The 24,743-nt window shown below is 38.5% G+C and overlaps 2 protein-coding genes across 3 annotated transcripts; one reads left to right on the top strand and one right to left on the bottom strand.

Annotated features, from left to right (window-relative positions):
• The first annotated feature begins 144 nt into the window (after nt 1-144).
• nr1d1 (nuclear receptor subfamily 1, group d, member 1) lies at nt 145-8,789 on the top strand. The gene is given in 9 exon segments (XM_051713931.1): nt 145-646; nt 4,415-4,723; nt 4,820-4,908; nt 5,504-5,648; nt 5,771-5,994; nt 5,997-6,503; nt 6,661-6,846; nt 6,976-7,186; nt 7,568-8,789. Coding segments are annotated over 9 exon segments (1,920 nt in total). The 5' UTR covers nt 145-594; the 3' UTR covers nt 7,765-8,789.
• Nucleotides 8,790-12,041: 3,252 nt separating this feature from the next.
• Nucleotides 12,042-24,646, bottom strand: si:dkey-225f5.4 (ZW10 interactor). 2 transcript variants are annotated; one of them, XM_051713935.1, is made up of 10 exons: nt 24,461-24,646; nt 22,869-22,965; nt 22,629-22,752; nt 22,371-22,528; nt 20,536-20,592; nt 20,104-20,246; nt 18,745-18,907; nt 16,898-17,037; nt 13,103-13,265; nt 12,042-12,834 (listed from the first exon to the last, which is right to left on the bottom strand). In XM_051713935.1, exons 1-10 carry the CDS (start codon nt 24,481-24,483, stop codon nt 12,769-12,771), a joined length of 1,134 nt encoding a protein of 377 aa, XP_051569895.1. In that variant the 5' UTR covers nt 24,484-24,646; the 3' UTR covers nt 12,042-12,768. The 2 variants fall into 2 exon arrangements, with proteins under 2 accessions (XP_051569895.1, XP_051569896.1); XM_051713936.1 differs by having other exon boundaries at nt 24,502-24,643.
• Nucleotides 24,647-24,743: the final 97 nt, after the last annotated feature.

The following is a 24,743-nucleotide window of genomic DNA, read 5'->3' on the forward strand; positions in this document are numbered from 1 at the left end:
TCTTCCAATCAGACTATTTCAAACTTTTCGATATAAACTAGGCTATATTTCCTAGTGCTGAGGCAGCCACGTGCGCGGGGGGTGGGGTTTAAAATTCGGACCGAAAATGTGTTCGGGAGAAACTGTGTCACTGGGCCACGAGGCTGTCGCCGGGGTCACATGGACACATTTCTAGCCTCGTGCAGCGGCGGCGGAGCCGGTGCGCCTGCGCTCATCTCATCCATGCGTGCTCCTTGGAACGAGGCAGCATAAGCAAAACCGGGCCGACTTGACAGAACAGTTCAGATCGAAACAGATTGGGCGAGCGAAAGGACAGGCGCACCGGCTTATGATACACTCTCATTGAATGAACCACATTTCACTGAGACATTACGCGTAACTCTGTGAGCTGCCTCCTTGCGCAGCCTTCATCATTTTATTTCTGCATCTATCAGATGCGCAATTACTTTTTGCGTTTTTAGGAGGGTCATTACTTTACAGTTATGACTATATACTAAAGAAGAATCGATCTGTGAGAAAAAAAAACAGCAGTGCATCTAGAGAGAAAACATCTCCTCTTGGTGTTGCATTAGAGATTCTCTTATCAATATCTGCATGACTTTACTGGGACTCAATATGACGACAGCAGTAGACACGAACAACACAGGTAAGACACAAGATCATTTTAGATCAGTCTTGTTTATCAGTGTTACTAGCTATTTCTGTCGTTTGCTTGCTTTAACAGAATCAGTTGCGTTGACATGTCATTGAGTTGTTTGCATTGCGCGCTACTGTGTGTTGAATTAACGGATCCGCAAAGTTGATTTAAAACCACTGATTGGTGTAGTCAAATAGGACGTACGTTCTTATGTATCCTATCAAACATTACATGGTAAAAATGACATTTTGTAGTAGCCTATCAAGACGCGTTGATGCTTGTCGAATTGTCTCGTTATTGTATAATGGTGTGTAAATTACATTTTCATGTGTAAATGCTTTATAACATCCGTAGACCTATATGTGTGTGTGACTATCGGCACGATGAATTGCGACAAAGTCAATGAGGAAGAACAGCGTTTAATTTGCAATTTCATATTGTAGCTTATTTCCCATGAGAAAAGTTACAGTTATAGATATAATTTGGATGCCGGACGAGGGCAAGGACATCACGGGTTAAGGCACACTGTTCCCATGAATTTAGGGGAACTAGGTCATAATGGAAAAGTCAGGTGTACGGACATCCCTATGATGCAGGAGAGCGTCGTAGATCCTCGCTTGTTTCACATGGACCGCCGAGCCTAGCCATGTGCTTTTTGTTTTCATTCTCCCCTCTCCGCCTACATCTATTGGTAAGCACAGGCGCTCATTACATAATACCGCCTCGTTCCGTGTCTGCCCTCCCAGCGCGAACCCGTGTGTGACGATGCAGGCTGAGCCATGTGCGCGCTGCGATTGGACCGAATATAGAGACTCGGGGCTGAACATCACGTTAACCCGTGTTCACTTTAAAAGTGGGACATGACACTGATCCAGTTTAACGTAACAGGTTTTTTCTTTTTTTGGCATGAATACTGCGTCACCAAATATCCTCACTCCAGCTTCTGTCTTTTTAAGTTATTGTTATCAAACATGCAGAGTTGTCTTCGATTTTGAACCGAATATGGTGGCAAACTTGAATTTATGACACAAAGAAGAGGGAAGAAACTGGCAGCCTACATTTCAGAATTTACACGTTAATCACTGATTTATTTGTCATTATAAAAGTTCAATGTGCCGAGTTCGAAGCCTTTGTATATAATAAAAAATTAAAAAAGTAAAAATGCGATTTTGTGACCACACACTAGTGGCGTCCACCCATATTAGACCCTGGCACACCTTAGAGATTATTCTTTGATACATATTTCAAATACATCTTTATAAAATGTAAAAACATTTGGGTGAAAACTTGGCCCATAAAGTTGTATTGAGGCCCACCCAAAATAAATTTCCTGGCTACGCCCTTGCGCACACCCAATGTTAATGCGACAATATTAGCGTTATTAGGGTAATTTGTGAAAGTACATATTGGCTACTATATAATTGAGACTATATTAGCATTGTAAAAATGCGATTTTGTGACCGCACACGCTATATTAATGCGACAATGTTAGTGTTGTAAAAATGCGATTTTGTGACCGCACACGCTATATTAATGCGACTATATTAGCGTTGTAAAAATACGATTTTGTGACCGCACACGCTATATTAATGCGACTATATTAACATTGTAAAAATGCAGTTTTGTGACTGCACACGCTATATTAATGCGACTATATTAACGTTGTAAAAATGCAGTTTTGTGACTGCACACGCTATATTAATGCGACTATATTAACGTTATAAAAATGCAGTTTTGTGACTGCACACGCTATATTAATGCGACTATATTAACATTGTAAAAATACGATTTTGTGACCGCACACGCTGTATTAATGCGACTATATTAGCGTTGTAAAAATGCGATTTTGTGACCACATACACTTTATTAATGTGATTATATTAGCATTGTAAAAAAAATTCAATTTTGTTACCGCACACACTACATTGCAATTATTTTAGCGTGGTAAACATGTGATTTTGCGATCACACATACTATATTAATGCGACTAGATTAGCATTGTCAAAATGGCAAATTTTGAGAACGCACACACTACATTAATGCAACCATATTAGCACTGTAAAAATTCAGATTTTGTGACCACACATTACTGCATTAGTGTTCTATATTAGTTGCTTGACAACCATCTGCAGTCTACAGCTACAGTTAATGAAATAGCCAATATTGCTTGGCAGAAGAAATGTTTATTCTTATTATTTAAAATAAATAAATAAATGTAACTGTTTATATTCCACTAGGTAAAAGTTGATAGTATTAATTAATATGTAGTGTAAGGGTTTGCGTGTAAATGAGAATGAATGGTGGAAAATTTTAAAACAAAAATCAAATATGTTTTGAAAGGCGGGTCTAATGCAGTGAGTCTCGTTGAAGGGCTGTCTGTGTGTGGCGCACGTGGAAGAGAGGCGTGCTCTCCCAATGATACTCTTGAACAGCTCACGCACCCCTGTTGTGCTTACACAAGTATTTGCTTTTGACAGAATGTTTATTAATGGACTCAGGGGAAGTCTAAGTGGTTAATAAATAATAAAAAAAACTCACTGAGAACTCACTGTTTGATGCAGTTTATGCAATTTTCCAATAACTTGTTGAGGATCCTCCGTGCATTTAGAACTTTTTATATAGAAAAGGTTTGATAAATGTAAGTTGTTCAGGGGCATTTGAGGCAGAATGTGGGGAGGCAAAGCAACTGCACGTTTCCCTGTTGTGGCTCCACCTGACACAGTGACTTTTTGAACTTGTGTACTAGTGAACAGTAGTTATGTAATCTCTAGGGTACTTTGCCTCTGGCATTTGGAATGGTGTATAGAGTATTGCTGCAAAACATAATTCTGAAAATTTTAAAAGGCAATTAAGAATTAAATAATAAACCGCAGAAGACATCTATAAATATCTTCAAACAGATCTCACTTTTATAACTCGAAAGATGGAATCAGTATAGAGGACAAAATAATCATAAATCTGTGGTTTCCATCAAACTCAATGAAGCATGTTGCAGGAAATGGTAAGAAGAGAGCGAAGGAAGTACTGGACACTAGGGAACAGAATACGTGCCACAGTCAATGCCCAGGTGTAAACTGTAGCACACAATGTAGTTCCTCAAGAGCAAAGTTAACTGATCTTATCTGGTTTGAGTGTACAGGCACTAATAAACAGGATCTAATCAAAACAAACACAGTTGTAAATGGCACATGCCTGTGCATGTGCTACCATCACGTTATGCAGACGGATATGAGCAGAGCTGAGTGTTTCGCACACTGTGAGCTAGCATAAATAACATGAGGCAGATGTTCCTTGCTCACATGGCTTACCACAGTACCATAGTGAAACTCTAAACCAAAGAACTAGAGCCCATTAGGGCACCTGCTCAGGAAAAAAAGGAGTGGTCGCTGTAGCTGTTTTTAATGTCCCCATTTTACAACAAAGCAAAAACAGTTCCTAGAAAGTAGCCCTTTTTCCACCCAAATACATTCCTTAGTTTCCACACTTTCCCTGTTGCTATGGTGCCATCTGTTTGACTGAAACTCCTTGTGTAACTGAGAGAAGTATTTATGGGAAAATTTTAATGAGGATGTACCCACAGACTGTTTTAGGGAGGATAAAAATATCATAGTACATTTTTAACTCCCACTCAGTGGGCCTCACTTTCTGTTTTCAAGTGTTCCCCCAGTGCATCACAGAGGAAAGAATCCAGCTGCTGTTATATAAAGTATCTTTATTTTTTTTTGTAAAAATTTTCTCTAAACCTACTTTCCCTATGCATTTCTTTCGTATCACTAGGTGGGGTAATATCATACATTGGATCATGTGGGGGCTCTCCCAACCGCACCAGTCCCGTGTCCATGTACAGTGAAAATTCCAACAGCAGTCTGCACTCCCTTACCCAACCCTGCTTCGGCTCTTCATTCCCACCTTCCCCCAATGGATCCCAAGATTCCTCATGTATGTACACCAGCAGCAGTAGCAGCAGCTCAAGTTCAGGATCAGGTGAGGATGGAAACTCGTCATGCTCCGGTGGATCCCCAAGAGGTCGTGATGATGGTGGAAGCGCACGCAATTCACCCAACAAATCAGTTGCCACCCTTACTAGTAAGTACAAAGATCCATAGTTCGCTTGAGTAGTCTGATCTGTATAGGAAAGTAGCCTTTGGAATGACTACAATGCTTGTCTTTATCTCCATTCAGAGCTGAATGGAATGGTGTTGCTGTGCAAGGTGTGTGGGGATGTGGCATCTGGATTTCACTATGGTGTCCATGCCTGTGAGGGCTGCAAGGTATGACAGTTGCATCTTCTTACATGTGCTCTGTAAAAAAAAAAAAAATTCAACCAACTAAAATTTAAAATGCAAGTTTAATTGCTGGCTCACATTTTGAAATAAAAAAACTCAAAGCGGTACCAAAATTATAACATGTAGTGATAAGTTCAATGGACTTTTTTGACCACTTCAATTGAGTAGAAGTGGCATAAAGTATTGTCACAAGTTAAATGGATGGAAATAAAAAGCGCTTTTCCACCACTGGGCCAAACAGTTCTGAGCTCAATGAGGAATGGTTCCGGTAGCATTTCCACTTAGTTTGGTATGGTACGATTACAAACTGGACCGGAATTCTCTACGTGGTTAGCTAACTGTACTCAGGACAGAGAACTGTTCTGACGTGGCGACTCACGATTAGTCAATTGCTGTCAGTGCATTCTAACCCTAATTTCGCAGCACCACAGTGGAAAAAGAAACCGCAATGAGGCCCGATGGAGGAAAAGCACCGAATTATATTTTTTTTTACAGAGTACATGCACCGTCAAACAAAATCTTGATTGTAGGACATCAGTTTTAAAATTGCCATCGTTTACATTTTCACCATTGTCCACAGGGTTTCTTTCGACGCAGCATCCAGCAGAACATCCAGTACAAAAAGTGCCTAAAGAATGAAACTTGTACTATTATGAGGATCAACCGGAACAGGTGCCAACAGTGCCGTTTCAAGAAGTGTCTGTCTGTGGGCATGTCCCGTGATGGTAAGCGTCTCTTCAACCAAGCATTGAGAAATACATTGAAATGTTAATAGAAAAGTTTTAAAACATAATATTGACCTGGAAATGGACATGTGATAAATTGTATGTCCTTTCTTTATCCCCAGCTGTTCGTTTTGGCCGTATCCCAAAACGTGAGAAGCAGCGCATGCTGGCCGAGATGCAGAATGCCATGAATAACATGGTGAACAACCAGCTACAGAACGAATTTCAACTGGCGAGCATCACATCCAACACCCCCTGTTCTTCCTCTGATTCTCCATCCACTTCCTCCTCTTCTTCATCTCCATGCCCAGGTCTTACAGTGGGGCCCCAACCCCAGCCCCCTGCAGTGCTCGTAGCAACATCCCCTTCCCCCCTGCACCAGCCTCCCCATCAGTGCAGCCAGTTCAGAGTCCTCCACCCCTTTCCTATTCTCCACCTTTGTGCACCAGCCCAGATGTTGACACAACCATTGCTGCCATAACCAGGGCACACCGTGAGACCTTCGTCTATGCCCATGATAAATTAGGTCCAGCACTGCTGCCTCACAATACTGAGCTAGACAACCGAAGCAGCAATCGCTGCATGGCTGGTTACCACCTTAATGGCCATAACACCATCTACCACCATGATAATAATGTCGCTCATCATCATAATAACTTTGAGGCACCACCAGAAAATGGCCACCATTTTCAGGCCTCCCCAGCACCTGGACAGCATCAGCATGGAATAGTGCAAAATAACAATGAGCAGCGGCCTCCAAACAGTAATCTCTATGGAGTCCACAGTGGTCAGGAGATAAACAGCAGCTCCCAGGGTCAAAATTGTCCATGGAAAACACGCAAAGAGATTTTGTTGGTAAGAAGATATATTGATATTTACAGACTTTGGTAAAGCTCAGAATTCATAGTTAGGCTAGAATCTCAAGTAGTCTCAGTATATTCTTAAAAATCAAAGTTCTTGGAAGTGATCTGAAGGAAGCAAACTCAACTTTTTCTGATGCCTTTTTTCCCAGGCTTGTCCAATGAATATGCATCCTTATGCAGACCTCAACAAAACACCCCAGGAAATTTGGGAAGACTTCTCTCTGAGCTTCACACCAGCAGTTCGAGAGGTGGTGGAGTTTGCCAAACACATCCCAGGGTTCAGCACATTATCTCAGAATGACCAGGTCACTTTGCTGAAGGCCGGAACATTTGAGGTAAGAGAATGGTACCTTACTTTAAAAATCACACTTGGCTTTATTGAACTATCCCTTTAATCTCCTGCCTCACCGTATTGTACATGTTGGATGGAGTAACAGTTTTTTATCTTTGAATATTCCCTGCAGGTCCTCATGGTACGCTTCTGTTCTCTTTTCAACGTAAAAGAGAGAACTGTAACGTTCATCTCTGGCACCACCTACAGCCTGGATGCCCTAAAAAGCATGGGCATGGGAATTCTGCTAGGCACCATGTTCGACTTCAGTGAAAAACTCAATGCATTAGAACTCTCATCAGAAGAGCTGGGACTCTTCACTGCTGTGGTGCTTGTATCTGCAGGTGAGTAACAAATAAGCATCAGTGACTTGAGTATCATCATTTCCCAGTAACTTAAAAGGATAGTTCAACCTGCAAGACATTCTTTCCTCTCTGGAACACACACAAAAAAAGATGTTATGCTGAATGTTAGCCTCATATCACCATTTATTTTCATTGCATTTTTACATTCAATGATAGTGAATGGTGTCAAAGACTGCCATACTTCCTAACATCTCCTTATGTGTTGAAGAATAAGGGGGAGTAAATTATGACAGAATGTTCATTTTTGGGTGAATTATCCTTTTAAAATCCAAAAAAGTGTGCTCAGTTACTTTTTCCATCTTTTAAAAAAAAATGTTTTATCCATTTTGTAATTCCTACTCTTTGTCCATTTCTGTCCAGATCGCTCTGGTATTGAAAATGTGAATTCCGTGGAGATGCTTCAGGAAAGTCTAATCCGGGCCCTTCGATCCCTCATCAGCAAGAATGCCCCTGAAGATGCCTCCCGATTCACAAAGCTGCTGCTCAAACTTCCCGACCTGCGCACACTGAATAACATGCACTCTGAGAAGTTGCTTTCCTTCCGCATTGATGCATGAGCTCAAAGACTGCTGCCACGAGAAGCACCATAAATTGGGCTGAAAGACAAAAAGGATACCAACATTGGTACTCTTTCAAAAAGAACCCATCAGAAAGAAAACTGATGACTTCAAAGCACTTGATGACACATTTGAAGGGACACTTTAGAACGAAGTGAAAAAAGGCTCTAATGGCCACTTAATAGCCTTCATGGTCAGGGCAATTAAAAGGGTTCTTGTACCACTTTTTTATCAGACTTACTTGAAATGGGTGGCAAGATTAGGTTAATACAAAAAGAAGAACAAATCTACAGCACAATTCCTTCATAGCAGAGACAAAAACTCAGATTCTGACATCGAGAACTGTAAATATACAGTATGGGACCCTCGGTCAGAGAGGGCAAGCCATAGGGAACAAGTGCAAAATGCCTCTTGCAAGGATCTCCAGGCCACTTCCAGAGGGGACAGAAGACACCAGCTGCAGAATATGCAGAATACACCAGATGTCTCCTCATACCCAGTCAGGCCTGGGATCCTGCTACACACACGCTCAGAGATTAAATGATAATTTAAACTAGAATGCAAATGACAAGTTACAGTATATGTGGTATTATCCTCCGGACATATTCACATCCCTGTGACTTTGTAAAATAAGTGTAAATATGATATATAAATATACTTAAACTGTTTTAAAATGTATAATATATATATATATATATATATATATTTTTTTTTGTAAAGTTCACATGCTCAATGCAAATTATATATATATATATATATATATATATATATATATATATATATATATCTATATCTATATATATATGAAAGTACGGTCACAAACATAAGTAGAGTGTATGAATATTATAGAACAACATGCAACCATGTATTTCAAATTACTTTTACTTCATAAAGGCATTCTACGAAGCGTATGAAGTGTGTGTGTTTTTTTTTTGTGTAGATGATAAAAATCAACATTTTTCAGTTCTGTGTTTGTCTTGAATAAATTCAAGGTTTATCTATGTACTTCCCAAGTGTACTGTAAAAGCAGCAAAAATGTATTAAAACAAACATGAGTGGAATGAACAAAATTGAAGTGTATACTGAAAAAAATTAATTTAGCAATTTCAAGTATGTACTAGTGCAAGGGTCTTCAACAGCCTTGGTGGCATTTGTATTAATCACTCACTCGCAAGCGAGCAACAGCGAGAGACATGAGTATGAATTATCGAAGGACTATTATTAGTCCTTCGCAGCTGCATGCCAAATCTTTTAGTCACACTGAGGCATTCAGCAGAACCGCGTAGCCCGGACAAAATCTTCACGCGCCCACCGTTCATCACGAGCCGCTCAAAGCGCGACACACATCAGGTTCAGCAGCTCTGTAGTGGAGTGTCGCGTAAACGCGTCTGCTTTGCGCTGGTCGAGCTGTGCGGTTGAGCAGATGATAGCCTGCTTTCGGAACAATAGCGTACTTGCCTGGTGTAAATAAACAGTTCCCGCTGAGATTATCAAACTGGCATACAGGGTCCTTGACGTTCCACACACACAAGACGGTGACTCTAAAATCAACATTAAAGGTGCACTCAGTCATTGTTTTCCTCATTACAAATGTGAACTCAATGAAATCAACAGTCATTTTAAAATATATGTATAAAATCGATCACTCACATGAGAGGAAGACTCCATTTTAGTAAATAAAAGGTCTGCATGGACAGGGTCTGTCCAAAACTGTTGCAGACCCCTGCTAAAAAGACCAGCTAAAACCAGCCAACCAGCTGGTCTTTTCAGCAGGGGTCTGCAACAGTTTTGACACGAAGTGACATTTTTAAATTCCCCTGTAAATCCCTGTGCCAAACCTCCTCCAAAAAGAAAGAAAAAGACAGACAGACAGAAAAACGCCCAGGCTGGTCAGTTAGCAGGTTTCAGAGGGAGTTTGAACACTTTTTTAGCTGGTCAGGCTGGGAGACCAGCTAAGACCACCCTGACCAACTAAGACCAGCCTGACCAACTAAGACCACCCTTACCAGCTAAGACCACCCTGACCAACTAAGACCAGCCTGACCAACTAAGACCACCCTTACTAGCTAAGACCAGCCTGACCAACTAAGACCACCCTTACCAGCTAAGACCAGCCTGACCAACTAAGACCACCCTTACCAGCTAAGACCAGCCTGACCAACTAAGACCACCCTTACTAAGACCACCCTGACCAACTAAGACTAGCCTGACCAACTAAGACCACCCTTACTAGCTAAGACCAGCCTGACCAACTAAGACCACCCTTACCAGCTAAGACCAGCCTGACCAACTAAGACCACCCTTACTAGCTAAGACCAGCCTGCCCAGCTAAGACTAGCCTGACCAACTAAGACCACCCTTACTAGCTAAGACCAGCCAAGACTAGCCTGACCAACTAAGACCACCCTTACTAGCTAAGACCAGCCTGACCAACTAAGACCACCCTTACTAGCTAAGACCAGCCAAGACTAGCCTGACCAACTAAGACCACCCTTACTAGCTAAGACCAGCCTGACCAACTAAGACCACACTTACCAGCTAAGACCAGCCTGACCAGCTAAGACCACACTTACCAGCTAAGACCAGCCAAGACTAGCCTGACCAACTAAGACCACCCTTACTAGCTAAGACCAGCCTGACCAACTAAGACCACACTTACCAGCTAAGACCAGCCTGACCAACTAAGACCACCCTTACTAGCTAAGACCAGCCTGACCAACTAAGACCACCCTTACCAGCTAAGATCAGCATGACCAGCTAAAACCAGTTTATGCTTCTTTTAGCTGGTCTTTTCAGCAGGGCAGCATTTAATGATTATTTCAGTGTCTTTGCAATGTAAATATCATGAAGTATGTACATACAATAATATGGTAGCCTACCATTCATGTTTTTATAGGCATAAAATGCAACACTCAATTTTATGCAATATTTAACAGGGGTCCTGGCTCCAGCTCTCTACCCACCAAGAGGTCCTTGGCCTGAAAATGGTTGAAGACCCCTGTACTAGTGAAATGTGTTATCTCTCGTAAGTCAAAGTTGTGTCCTCTAGTGGGAGCTCATATTTACTATATGTCTGCTAAGAAAGGAAATTATGGCATATACAGTATATTATAAGCTCTGCTGTTAAATATGACTGCAGAGTATTGCATGCCATATACACACAAAAAAAGTAAAATTAAATTAAATACAGATATACCTACATAATGGAAATTTGCAACAACAAATGTGCTAAGTTTCCCACAACCACAAATGTTACTGCAACTCTAAAGGAACTCACTAAGGAATAAAATAAATGAAATACCATACAAAAAACATATAAAAATGCTTATTAATGCTCAGCTTCTTACAAAACTAAATATAAGCATGCAGAAAACTATGAGAACAAATGGCAAAAAAATAAATTAAATAAAAAATAAGACAAAAAAATCCATACCTCAACAAGTTATCAAAATTGATGATTCATTATACATCAACTCATTATGCTGTCTTGAAAAAATTGCATATTTTAGCATATATAGGACGCAGCGATGTGGAAAGAAAGAAAAAGGAAATATCAACATTGACAAGTTCAATCATCAATGCATGAAAAATAAACATTTTGTACAAGTCATTTAAGGCTTGTCATAAATATAAAACATTTTTATCAGTATAAGCTGAGGCACAGTAAGCAATAGATTTACTCAAAAAATAAAAAGCCATCATTTGCCAAGACTCCCCTTCCCCTGGACATGAAGTCTGAACTATGAAAACAATTCTCAAAGCATGCCACATAAACTCCAAATGCCTCATTGCAGAGATCAGAAGCAGCCATGGACAATATGTGAAGAGCTCTCTACACACATGGACCAAGAACTGGGTCATTGTGCTCGCATAATCAGTGCTTTACAGCATCCTATTGGCCAAGTACAGAACAAACCTCACATCTCTTTTGGCCAATAAGAGCACACTGCCGTGCAGCACTAGAGGGTGGATAAGTGGTACAGAAAATAGAGTCATGCTCCAAGTGCCAAGTAAAGTGTTAGTTCAACCATTGTAAGAATTTTTTTTCTTCTTGTTTCATAAGTTTGGTGTGGGGATAAAGGAGGCTTAATATCTAGGCTGCATATGAGCTAGCCTGATGCTGCAAACACAGTCGAGTTTAAATGTTACCTAACATGTTATGTACTAGAGCAGATGCAACAAAATGCATGTGCCGCTACTGACAGGAATAAGTGCTGCCCTCTAGAGTGGAAAAAAGAGTTGACGGTAAAAGTATACAGTAAGTGGCATGTGCAAAGCAGATTTTAGATAACTTTTATTTATTTTTGTTTGAAGACACAAACATGACATTTACAAAAAAGAATATTGATCTTCCTGCAATCACTGAATGAACAATGCAGAGCTCTTTACGTTTGAAAACATTTAAAGGGACAGTTCACCCAAAAATGAAAATTCTCTCATCATTTACTTACTCTCCTGTTGTTCCAAACCCGCATGACTTTCTTTCTTCAGTGGAATACAAAATGAGTAGTTAGGAAGAATGTTAGCCTCAGTCACCATTCACTTTCATTGCATCTTTTTCCATTAAATTGTGACTGAGGCAAACATTCTGCCCAACATTTTGTTCCACGAAAAAAAAAAGAAAAGAAAAGTCAAACAGGAGTATATGATGGCAGAATTTTCATTTTTGGGTAAACTATACCTTTAATGAGCCTAAAATTGAAATGAAAAAATGCTAATTTGCCTAAACCTTTGTGACAGGTGATGCATTTTATTCAAATAATATTAACAACAATAGTAATGATACACTAATTTTGGTAAGATAAAGTCTGAATTTATCACTCAACTGAGAAAATATGTTGACTCAAATAATAAACAGACACAATACAAACATTTATTCATAAATCAGCATCTACTACTGTACAATCCAGATGCCTAATATGTAATACTCTCATTCAGTTCATGACAAATGCAGTGGACACTCCTGATTTTCCTCTGACTCTGGAGTATATTTTGTGACAATCATCAGACGTTGGGATTGGTGGAAAGAAATTCAAGCCACTCTGTCAGGACAGGATGTTTTACTGTGGGCTGAAAGCAGTGATTTATGAATGAATAAATGTATTTGGCATTCAAAAGTGTAAAAATCTGGGATGGTAAAAACAGAAATTGAGGGTGATCTATTTTGATCCCTGGATGATCTGAATGCAAGGATAATCACCATTGTGGAAGACAAGTTTGATGTTAATAGTTTAGATTAAAAAGCATCAGATACTGTAAATAGCTAGTAACTAGCCTGACTTCACCAATAATGAAGAAAAAAACAAAAACAAAAACCCGGGGGAAAAACCCTGCTCACCTGCAGATCGGTAATATCAAGCAGATTGCCGTCTTTTCGTACAGACAAAAGAGTAGCTCGGCCGTGTGATGGATAACCCTCTTCAACCCTGAGGTGACACACTGTGGTCGCAGTCTTCAGAAAGATCAGAAGCCTTTCAGCTGGACACCAGTCAATTGCAAACCTGAAAGAAAGAATTTCAAACCAAAAATAGTGACTCAGGGTGCACATTCCATCATATCTTAAAGGGATAGTTCACCCAAAAATGAAAATTCTCTTATTATTTACGCACCCTCATGCCATCCCAGATGTGTATGACTTTCTTTCATCGGCTGAACACAATCAAAGATTTTTAAAAGTATTTCTCATCTCTTTAGGTCCATACAATGCGAGTGAATGGGTGGCAAAATTTTGAAGCTCCAAAATTCACATAAGGGCAAAATAAAAGTAACCCAGACGACTCTGATGGTTAAATCCATATATTCTGAAGCGATATGATAGGTGTGGGTGAGAAATAGATCAATATTTAAGTCCTTTTTTTAAAAAAATATAAATTCTCCTCCCTGCTCATTCAGTCTCATTCTCCTTCTTCTGTTTTTGGTGATTCACATCCTTCTTGCATATCGCCCCCTAATGGGCATGGAGGAGAATTTGTGACAAAAAATGACTTGAATATTGATTTGTTTCTCACCCACACCTATCATATAGTGTCTGAACACATGTATTTAACTACTGGAATCACATAGATTACTTTTATGCTGCCTTTATGTGGATTTTGGAGTTTAAAATGTTTTGGCACACATTCACTTGCATTGTGAGGATCTACAGAGCTGAGATATTCTTCTAGATATCTTAATTTGTGTTCTGCTGAAGAAAGAAAGTCATATACATCTGGGATGGCATGAGGGTGAGTAAATAATGAAAGAATTTTAATTTTGGGTGAACTATCTCTTTAAGACATGTAACATGGGTGAACATGTATTCCCTGGTGGGCCATTTTCAAAACCCCTTTCATGTATTAAAAAAAAAAAAAAAAAGGTAGGTCAGTTACAATGTTGTCAATATAACCTAAAGAATTGTCCTCAGCTGCTGAGGCACAATAAAGCAATAAATAAGTAGTCAAAATGTAACTGCACACTTTAGATATCTTAATGATACTCCAGAACATTACTCATTATAAATGGATGCATATATGGGTGTAGTGGCGAAAGCTCAGTGCTGCCAACCAGAAGATTACTGGTGCTCCTTATGTGAGACACTGTGAATGAGGCTTTCTCACAGCACTCATAAGCATACAACAAAATGTTATCGTATAGTTCAGATCCTAACTTTAGAATCCTATCTTATCTGCTTGGTAATCATGGCAATTTCAGGTAATATCTCCTTTAGGACAAAAGCTGTTACAGAATAACATTTCCCAAGTGCATTATCTTAACTACAGTTAGGATTTGCTTCTGTAATATGAATTTGTAAAAAGATCTGATCAGTTAAGTTAGGATTTAACTTAAGATAGACTTTAGATAGGAACGTTTTTTCTAGAGCCCGACCGATATGGGATTTTTGAGAGGGAAAATTCACCGATTACCGATATGGTGGCCGATATATTTAATTTTTGAGCTAGAGTGAAAACAGACCTTTTCTATGTGGATTGTTCATCGATTTTGCACCGATATGACTATGCAAAGGTACTCAGATGGCTGCTTTCTTAAACAAACATTTTTATCAATGAACATTTGACATTATTATTATACATTGTCAACAAAATCTAGAAATGAACACTGAGAAAATAAAGAATAAATAAGAATAAAATAAATAGCTAAATAAACATCAGTACTGTTTAGTATCAGCCAAATGCTGACCATTAAAATGAAGAATAAATAAAAATAAAATAAATAGCTAAATAAACATCAGTACTGTTTAGTATCAGTCAAATGCTGACCATTAAAATGAAGAATAAATAAAAATAAAATAAATAGCTAAATAAACATCAGTACTGTTTAGTATCAGTCAAATGCTGACCATTTAAATAAAGAATAAATAAAAATAAAATAAATAGCTAAATAAACATCAGTACTGTTTAGTAATAGTCAAATGCTGACCATTAAAATAAAGAATAAATAAAAATACAATAAATAGCTAAATAAATATCAGTACTGTTCAGTATCAGTCAAATGCTGACTATATTAATACTGCCGAGTCAAGATAAACAGATAAGCAGCGGTGTTACACCGTATTCTGCTATACAAGTTCAGGGGAAACTTTCAACGGTGGAAAACCAGACTTTTAAATATTACATTATATAAATGCAATGACTGGAATTGTTCGGTTGAAGGGGGTACCAAACTGTGAATCCTGAACAAAACAGTTTGGTGAATACGTTTACACATTAGCTCCCACTCAGCTGACAACAATGAAAGTAGCTACATGGTTAGCTAGTTAGCTATAAGCTCTTTGTCACAGAGAGTAAAAGACAGACGTTGTTTATTTTACTTTCCAGCATTGTGTCTCACCAACTAGGTAATAACATAGCGTGAAATCAACACTCAACAGACACAATCCACCACCGCACTGTTGTCTGTTGAGCTGCAAAAAGATACTCTGATGTTTACCTTTCAATCTGCTAAATTACTGACTGCACTGACAAACTATAGCTGGCTAACAGCAAACAGACATGAGTGACATGGTTGTCAGGGACAAGGTTAATGTTATATTAGTTATATTGAAAATGGAAAATGATGGGGTCATTGTTTATTAAGTTTCCAATATGTATTTCACAAACTAGTTAACTTACCGACACACAGCTTAACTCCGCCCTGTCTGCAGAGCCACTGTCAGTTCAGAGTCAGCTCTGTAAACAATGGAGTCGGAGCGTGCTCTGCTGGACAAACTACGCTATGACACCAATTCTAAAGCATTGTTTTCTGCATTATATGTTCTGAAAAAAGTTTTCATATCGGCACATATCGGTAAAATATACGGCAATACCGATATATCGGTGAAAGGCTAATATCTATCGGTCGGACACTTTTTTTTGGTAATACACACCCAGAAAACTTGGAATATGAAACTTGCGGCACATACTGCTTTTAGAATACTTTTGGGTAATTTTTTAATAGGGCTGTGTATTGAAACAGATTTCCCGATTTGATCTGATTCCGATTCACAAGATCCCTATGCGATATCGATTCACATGTGTTTATTTCAGTTATAATGTCCATTGTGCTTACATATGAAAGCAATTCTCTATCAGCTAATGCTGTTAATTATACAGGGGACCTTCTAACTAGGTACATTATGAAAATATTATTTTAAAAAAAATACATTTATCATTAGTTTTTCATCGTAGCTTTTTAAAAATTTACAAATCCATGTTTTACATCAATGAATGATATCTTGAAATTGCATATACACTGTAATAATGCATATATATTTTGTTACATTTTAATTGTTTACATTTATAATTTATGCTATTTATTTACAAGTATTTACATTGATTTCTAGAACAAGTGCCAGAAACCGGTACTGTCTCTTTAAGATCGCACATGAATGAGAGTGGAGTTTAATGATTTCTTGACCACATCCGTGCTATGCATAATTAGAATTAAATGTTGTTGTAGTTTTTGATCAACAAATTATTTGAATTAATTGTTCAGAATATTCACTGAAGTTCCACCTTTTCTGTTCAGCAGAAGAAAGTCTTACGGGTCTGGTACAACATTATGACAGAACTTTCCTTTCTGGGTGAACTATTCCTTTAAGTGTAAAATATATGTTACATTTTCAATTGTATGTTGCTTATATGTTTAGAAAATCTACCTGGAGTGCAGGGTCTGAATCTCAGAAAGCATCTCTCCTTGACTAATGTATCGCTCCATCACCTCCACCAGGGCGGCGCTCACTTGCCTAAGAGGACCATCCACAGCCTCCTCTACAAGGCCTGCGGTTCCCTGAAACACCTGCAGAGGAGAGAAAGAAAGGGACAGAGTGACAGACAGAAGTCATATGGAGAAATGTAGAGAGGTGACAGACATAATAAGAAAAGTTTACATATCAACTTTTTGTGCCACGTTTGTAACTAACCCATCTTCCATCCAGACAGACTCAGTGACAGAAAGCAAATAGGAAATATGAGACAAGGTAGCGTGATTATGCAGAAGGTAGGTACGCATCATAATAATTCTGATGTGTATATAACGCAACAGTGGAAGTAAATGCATATGTTTTATATATATATGTACAAAGTGACATTTATACTGAGATTTGGAAAGTTTGGACACTAAAGTAAATGAGATCAGCAGTTACAGAAATACGCAAACCAGCCCATCTGGCACCAACAATCATGCCACGCTCTAAATCACTGAGATCACATTTTTTCCCCATTCTGATGGTTGATGTGAACATTAACTGAAGCTCCTGACCCATATCTGCGTGATTTTATGCACTGCTGTCACATGATTGGCTGATTATATAATCGCATGGATGATTGTTGGTGCCAGACGGGCTGATTTGAGTATTTCTGTAACTGCTGATCTCCTGGGATTTTCACGCACAACATTCTCTAGAAATTACTCAGAATATTGCCAAATCAAAAAACATCCAGTGAGTGGCAGTTCTGCGGATGGAAATATCTTGTTGATGATAGAGGTCAACAGAGAATGGCCAGACTGGTTCGAACTGACAAAATCTATGGTAACTCAGATAACCGCTCTGTACAATTGTGGTGAGAATATCATCTCAGAATGTTATTCTGAGATGCGGGTTGGCACTGTTTTGGCGGCACGAGGGGGACCTACACAATTTTAGGCAGGTGGTTTTAATGTTGTGACTGACTGGTATATCTATCTATCTATCTATCTCTCTCTCTCTCTCTCTCTCTCTCTCTATATATATATTAGTTTTTATTAGCATTTTCTTTAGTGTCCAAACTTTTTCAGAATAGGGGTTGTATAGCAGCATGAATAAATTGTAAATATGTACAGTACTGTGCAAAAGTCTTAGGCACATAAGATGCTTCACAAAAACATTTGTGTTAAGATGGTTATTTATATTTTCAGCTTTAGTGTGTCAATAAGAAATATACATTTTAGACTCCCAAACATTTCTTTTGCAAATAGAATAGAAGAACAGGGAGCCCTGCAACAGATGTCATGGCCCCCACAAAGCCCCCCACTGAACATTGAGTCAGTCTGAGATTACAAGAGACAGAAGCAATTGAGGCAGCCAAAATAGATAGAAGAACTGTGGCAAATTCTCCAAGTAGCTTGGAACATCCTATCTGCCAACAACCAAGAAAAACTGTATACAGGTGTACCTAGGAGAATTGGTGCTGTTTTAAAGGCAAAGGTGGTCACACCAAATACTGATTTAGCTTTTTTAAGTTTACTGGACTTTGTATGACGTTAACTGATAATTGAAAACTAATTATGGCTTTATTTTTGAAGACATCCTCACTATGCAACATTTTTCCCAAGTGCCTAAATCTTACTGTATATGTGTGCATGAAATAGAGGTAAAGGGGTATTTATAGTCAATGTCCATGCTATGTATGTGCTGTTGCTGTGTCAGTTCCTTCCATGCATTGTCCTCATTAAAATCAGGGAATTATTTTCTCTCAACATCACTAAGAACCACTACAAAGAAATATATACACTGGGACATAGTACCTGAAGATGGAAGTGATCGTTTGTCATGGTGATGGAGACACGCAGTGGTTCAAGAGATTTTTCAGCAGCACGAGGCAAGAGCTCAAGGCACAGCTCAGAGGGACTGACTGACAACAGTCTGTACTGCATACTCTTCTGAGTCACTGTGACCATGGTCTCTAGTCTGAGAGACAAAGAAATGCAGATGAAAAAAAGAGGAGAGTTTAGTGTTCTCTGCAAATTCCAAGTGTTTTACAACTTTGAAAACATTTGATTAGTTTTTAATCAGAGAAATCTAATATCATTGCTACCATATCTACAAATCTAAAGTATAAAGCCAAAATATAAAGGGCTGTTTCACACGGCACATGTAGGCAGCAAAGATTTATTTTTGCACACATATTAGTGAAGACTGAGCTCTTTGTCTTTCCAGCAAACCCTGCTGTTGAACACAACATCACCGTGCAGCTGGGTTCAACTACAATAACACCTTCCAAAATGGTCAGAAATCTAGGGGTAACCATCGATAACCAACTCAGTTTCACAGACCACGTCTCAAAGACCGCAAGATCATGTAGATTTACACTCTACAATATCAGGAAGATAAGACCCTTCCTCTCTTAACATGCCACAAAACTTCTTGTTCAGTCACTTGTCATAACTAGACTGGATTACTGCAACACTCTCACTGCAGGCCTCCTGCATGCGCAGTTAGACCTCTGCAAATGATCAGAATGCAGCAGCACGTCTGGTCTTTAATGAACCAAAGAGAGCACGTTACACCACTCCATGTCTCTCTTCACTGACTGCTGGTCGATGCACGTATCAAATTCAAGGCTCTGATGCTGGCATACAGAACATTCACTGGGTCTGCTCCAGCATACCTTAAATCATTTCTGCAGAGCTACGTTCCCGCCAGAAGCCTGCGGTCGGCTAATGAGCGGCGTCTTGTTGTACCAACACAAAGAGGCACCAAAACACTTTCCTGGACTTTCGTTTTCACTGTACCACGAATTACCTTCCCAACTCCATCCGTGAAGCAGACTCACTGTCTGTTTTTAAAAAACAGCTAAAACACATCTTTTCCATGAGCACTTAATGATTCACTCATACATAAAAAAATTAAAAAAATTATATATATTCTTGTTGCACTCTAATCTGATGCTAGTGAATCTTTGTAATGCAGCACTTTTCGTACCACTGTCTCCTTAAGATGAATCACTTGAGATGTATTATTCCTCTTTTGTAAGTCGCTTTGGATAAAAGCATCTGCCAAATGAATAAATGTTAATGTATTAACAGCTCCACAAAAACAAACACTGCCAGATTCCTTAACATTGGCTGGGTTATATGTGTATGTGTGTTTATGTACAGACTCACCCCTCCCTTAATAGTGTCCAGTCGCTGATACGGGCCCTTTGCTTATTAACCTCATCCTTGAGTTTAGACAGACGCAAATCACACACATTCAAGGTGTTCTGGGCTGCCTGCAGGGAGTCTTCCAGCTGAAAGCTGATTTGTTTCTGTGTGTCGTACGAAAAGTGAAAATTCAAACTATAAGTTTGTCCCACAGCTGAAAAAGGTGGAAGTTTTCAAGTAGGTATTGTTGCAGCACAGAGATCTCCAAAGGGGGGTGGAAACTACAAAAGAATGTGGGGTAAATCCAGAATGGGGCAGGGTTACTACATTAGAGGTTAGGCCAACTCCAAAAGGGGGCGAAACATCCACACACAGTTAGGGTTAGGGAAAGGGAGCATTTTTGCAGCTAACTGGCCAAACCAGGAGGAAGTCTTGGGTGAGTGGACATCTTACCTCAGCTCTCTGATTTTGTTTAGCTGCGATTCTCTCTTTCTCTTTACACTCTTCCTTCTGAAAAAGAGATTAGTAAATTTATGTGAAACAGAAGGAATCAGATATGGTAAAGCTCCATGATGCGCTGTAAAGCTAGGACTTCCAGTGATAGACCAATGTATTGATGAGGCTGATTTCTCTAAGTGTATCTGTCTGCATTCCAAGACGACAAAGAACACCCACTACACGACACGCCCACTCCAAGTAACGCCCTCTTGGATTACAAAGCGATTCTATTGGCTGAAAGAACATTAAAAGATAAACAGTGATTGCGTAGTGATTCATGTAGTCATGTAGGCTAAATATGACAAAGAATAACTTTTAAATTAAATGTCACATATCATATTATAAAACCGAAGATAAAAGGTGAAATTAAACATCTCTCTGTTCTGTTTTCTTCAGTTAGTTCACAAGCTAAACGGTTAGCTTATTATCTTAGCATACCACTAGCCAATTAGCCTGCTAGCTACACAGTGTTACAGCTTCCTCTTCTCTTTATTTACATCACGTTCATCCTCACTGTCACCACCTAGTGTTACAGCAGTATGACTGTTTTCAATAGAACTTTTAAGTTGCTATGTATTTAATTTGACAAATGTTTCTTTTTTGGGGGGTTAGTGTTAGGTTTAGGGGTAGGGATAGGTGTAGGGGTGCTGCGGGACTCAACAAATAAACACAACAAATATTGTGTATGAATGTGACATTCAGCTGTTGCAAGACTTCAGCATTTCACTGGTTATTTGAAGGGGGCGTTACTTGTAATGGGCATACCTTTTAGTAGTTTTGCAGGATGCAGACAGACCCTTCTCAATTAATTGGCCAATATCTGACCATTTTGAAATTAGCAGCATTGGCCAATAACTGTGGTCGCTTGGCCAATTAACATAAATGTTCCAATATTACAAGTGTTAAAGGAATAGTTCACCCAAACAACTCATTTACTCACACACAGGCCAACCCAGATGTTTATGACTCTCTTTCTTCTGCGGAACACAAACTAAGATTTTTAGAAGAATATCTATGCACTGCAGGTCCTCACAATGCAAGTAATGGTTGCCAGAATTTTGAAGGTCCAAAAAGCATAAAAGTAATCCATAAGACTCCTGTTGTTAAATCCATGTTTTCAGAAGCGATATGATAGTGGGGGTGAGAAACAGATCCTTTTTACAAGTCCTTTTTACTATAAATCTCCACTTTCATTTCCACATTATTCTTTTGTTTTTGGCGATTTGCGTTCGTCATGCATATCGCCACCTACTGGGTGGGGAGAATTTATTGTAAGAAAGGACTTAAATATTGATCTGTTTCTCACCCACACCTATCATATCGCTTCTGAAGACATGGATTTGAGACACTGGAGTCATATGGATTGCTTCCATGCTGTCTTTATGTGCTTTTTGGAGCTTCAAAGTTCTAACCACAATTCTCTTGCATTGAATGGACCTACAGAGCTGAAATATATTTCTAAAAATATTTGTTTGTGTTCCCTAGAAGAAAGAAAGTCATACACATTTTGGATGGCATGAGGGTGAGTAAACGATGAGAATTTTCATTTTTGGGTGAACTATCCCTTTAAATAGAAGTGAGAAATATGTGTTTTTTTTGTTTTGTTTTTTTTGCAATTTTGCCATCATCAAATGATGTTATATCATCAGCCACTTTAGATGCTGAATCAGAAAAACCCATATATGTTGACCACAACAAGAAATTACATAAAAATTATTCATAACAGAGGTCTGTCATTTCAAAATAAAAAATATGTTCACCCACAGTTGAAAAGAGTCTGTCTGAACTACCTTTATCTGCAGAGAAGAAAGCAGATTCTCCAGTTTCTTTCGTTTGCCCTGAAGCTCCTCCATGCGGACCTGGAGAGAGCTGATCAATCCCTCCACCTCCTGAACTCTGTCCTGATATTCTGCTTTTAAAGCCTTCCATGCAGAACGAGCTTCATTGCCTGTGTGCCCACACACTCAAATCAATGCACCGTTTCACTGGTTTGCAAACATTTATCATCAAACAATGATACACAGTTATCAATGGCGTGTATGTTTTACCTGGGTTTTGAGGACATGGCTCATTCAGCAGTTGATCCACTGACTCCAGACTTGCCAGCAGCTTTATCATATCATCCACCACACATAGCTGCCTGAATATATGCTTCTGTTTGCGTCTGCAGTCCTACCCAGACACCCAGATTTCATTAATGTAATTGACCAGTAAAGTCAATTCTTTACAATGAATCAATTTAGACCCTGACATTAACTAAAGTTACATAAAACAGAACTCAATTTTACCATTAGATAAGGAGCCATAATTTCTCCTTCTCCTGTTTCCTGCAGTTCGGTGGTGTTGCATGATTTCAAGAAGGAAGGGTCAGTCCTTTCCAGCAGTCTGAAAAGTGATAATTCAGTGTATATTAAAGGTACACACACACACACAAACAAACACACACATACATATATATATATACACACACACACTACTGGTCAAAAGTTTTGAAACAGTTACTCATTCTTTATTATAATTGTTTTCACATTTTAGAATAATAGTAAAGTCATCAAAACTATGGAATAACATAAATGGAAATATGGGAATTATATTGTGACTAAACAAAATCCAAAATAAACCAAAACTGTGTTATATTTTAGCATCTTTAAAGTAGTCACCCTTTGCCTAGAATTTTCAGAATTGTACTCTTGACATTTTCTCAACCAACTTCTTGAGGTATCACCCTGGGATGCTTTTTAAACAGTATTGAAGGAGTTCCCATCTATATATTGGGCACTTATTGTCTGCTTTTCTTTATTATTTGGTCCAAGTCATCAATTTCAAAAACTTTTTTTTAAATAACATTTTTGTTTTATAATGAAATAAATTAATATGGTGGCACAATTATATTTTTGTCAACAAAACTAATTTCAAACATTTAAGCATACGCCTTCAGATCAAAAGATTTTTAAGATCACGAGAAACATTTCAGTCAAGTGTTTCAAAACTTTTGACCGGTAGTGTGTATGTATATATATATATAATTATTATTATTTTTTTTTAGCATGTTGTTTTGGACTTACACTGACACCCAGGGGCATGGATGCAGCATCATTCAAATGCAATTGTTTTTAGTTTCAGATGCCATTATAGAAATTCATTAATTACAGTCAGCCATAATGAATTTAATCCCAAATTAAAAATATCCAATAACAGGGCAGTTATTGAGATTAAGCCAGTAATATTTGGCTGGTCATGTGATTCTAACATGGCAGCCCCCATGAGGGGACCCTCTACATGTACAATAAAACAGCTTTTATAAGGTCACTGATATGACTGAACTCTTCATCTCACATAAGTGCTCATGATTTCATACATACATTTTAAAATTACAATTAATTTATTTAGAAGTAAAACTTCTAAAATGAAGAAAAAACTTCTAAGTACACCTTTAAATCTCATTATGTATAATTAATGTGCATAAAAATTACAGCGACAACCACAGTTCCCACGAACTTGAAATTCCAGTTTCAAGTTATTGTTACTGCTGAAAAATCATTATAAATTATGGAATCTCCTTTAATCGCAGTAAAAGGACTTCACAATATTTCTTTCGTTTTGTTTAATGTGATGACAGTGGTGACTCATACTAAGTTACCACTCTAGTAACAATAACTGTATTAACGATTATATTTTCGCGGAAACTATGGTTGCCATGGTGAATTTTTCAAAGGGCGGACACGTTAAAAGCTAACTGCCAACATAGAAATAATAAAATGCAAGGGGAAAAATTGAACAAAGTAACAGAACATTTTAAGCGTACATCTATAACATATACTTAAATGTATTTTAAATGTAAATGTGTGATTTTATTCACGATTTCATAGATAATACTTACGCCTCGATTCTCTCCGTCGCCATTTCTGTTTTGAAACTTACCCGCCCGTCGCTGATTGGTCAGAACTGTGACCAATAGACAGAAGTCTGTGCCTACGTCATACGCGTCAACCAATCACTGACATTATTCACGCTAGTTCCATCTTTGATTTTTAATACGAATGAGAACGAGGCTGTTAGGGATAGACTTACCATGTCTTCAGTGGCACGAACGGTAAAAGCTGTAAAAGCTTTGTATACTGAATGTTCTTGGACAGATATTTTATCAATGTTTTGTTCGCGGA

This window comes from Myxocyprinus asiaticus, chromosome 13, assembly GCF_019703515.2.
Source record: "Myxocyprinus asiaticus isolate MX2 ecotype Aquarium Trade chromosome 13, UBuf_Myxa_2, whole genome shotgun sequence".
Lineage (NCBI taxonomy): Eukaryota > Metazoa > Chordata > Actinopteri > Cypriniformes > Catostomidae > Myxocyprinus > Myxocyprinus asiaticus.

Coding starts and splice junctions, on each gene's coding strand:
- si:dkey-225f5.4 (XM_051713935.1), bottom strand. CDS start 24,483: ATGGCGACGGAGAGAATCGAGGC. Junction 22,966..24,460: donor GCGACGGAGAGAATCGAGGC/GTAAGTATTATC, acceptor ATCACTTTTCAG/ACTGCTGGAAAGGACTGACC. Junction 20,247..20,535: donor AACAAAATCAGAGAGCTGAG/GTAAGATGTCCA, acceptor TACGACACACAG/AAACAAATCAGCTTTCAGCT.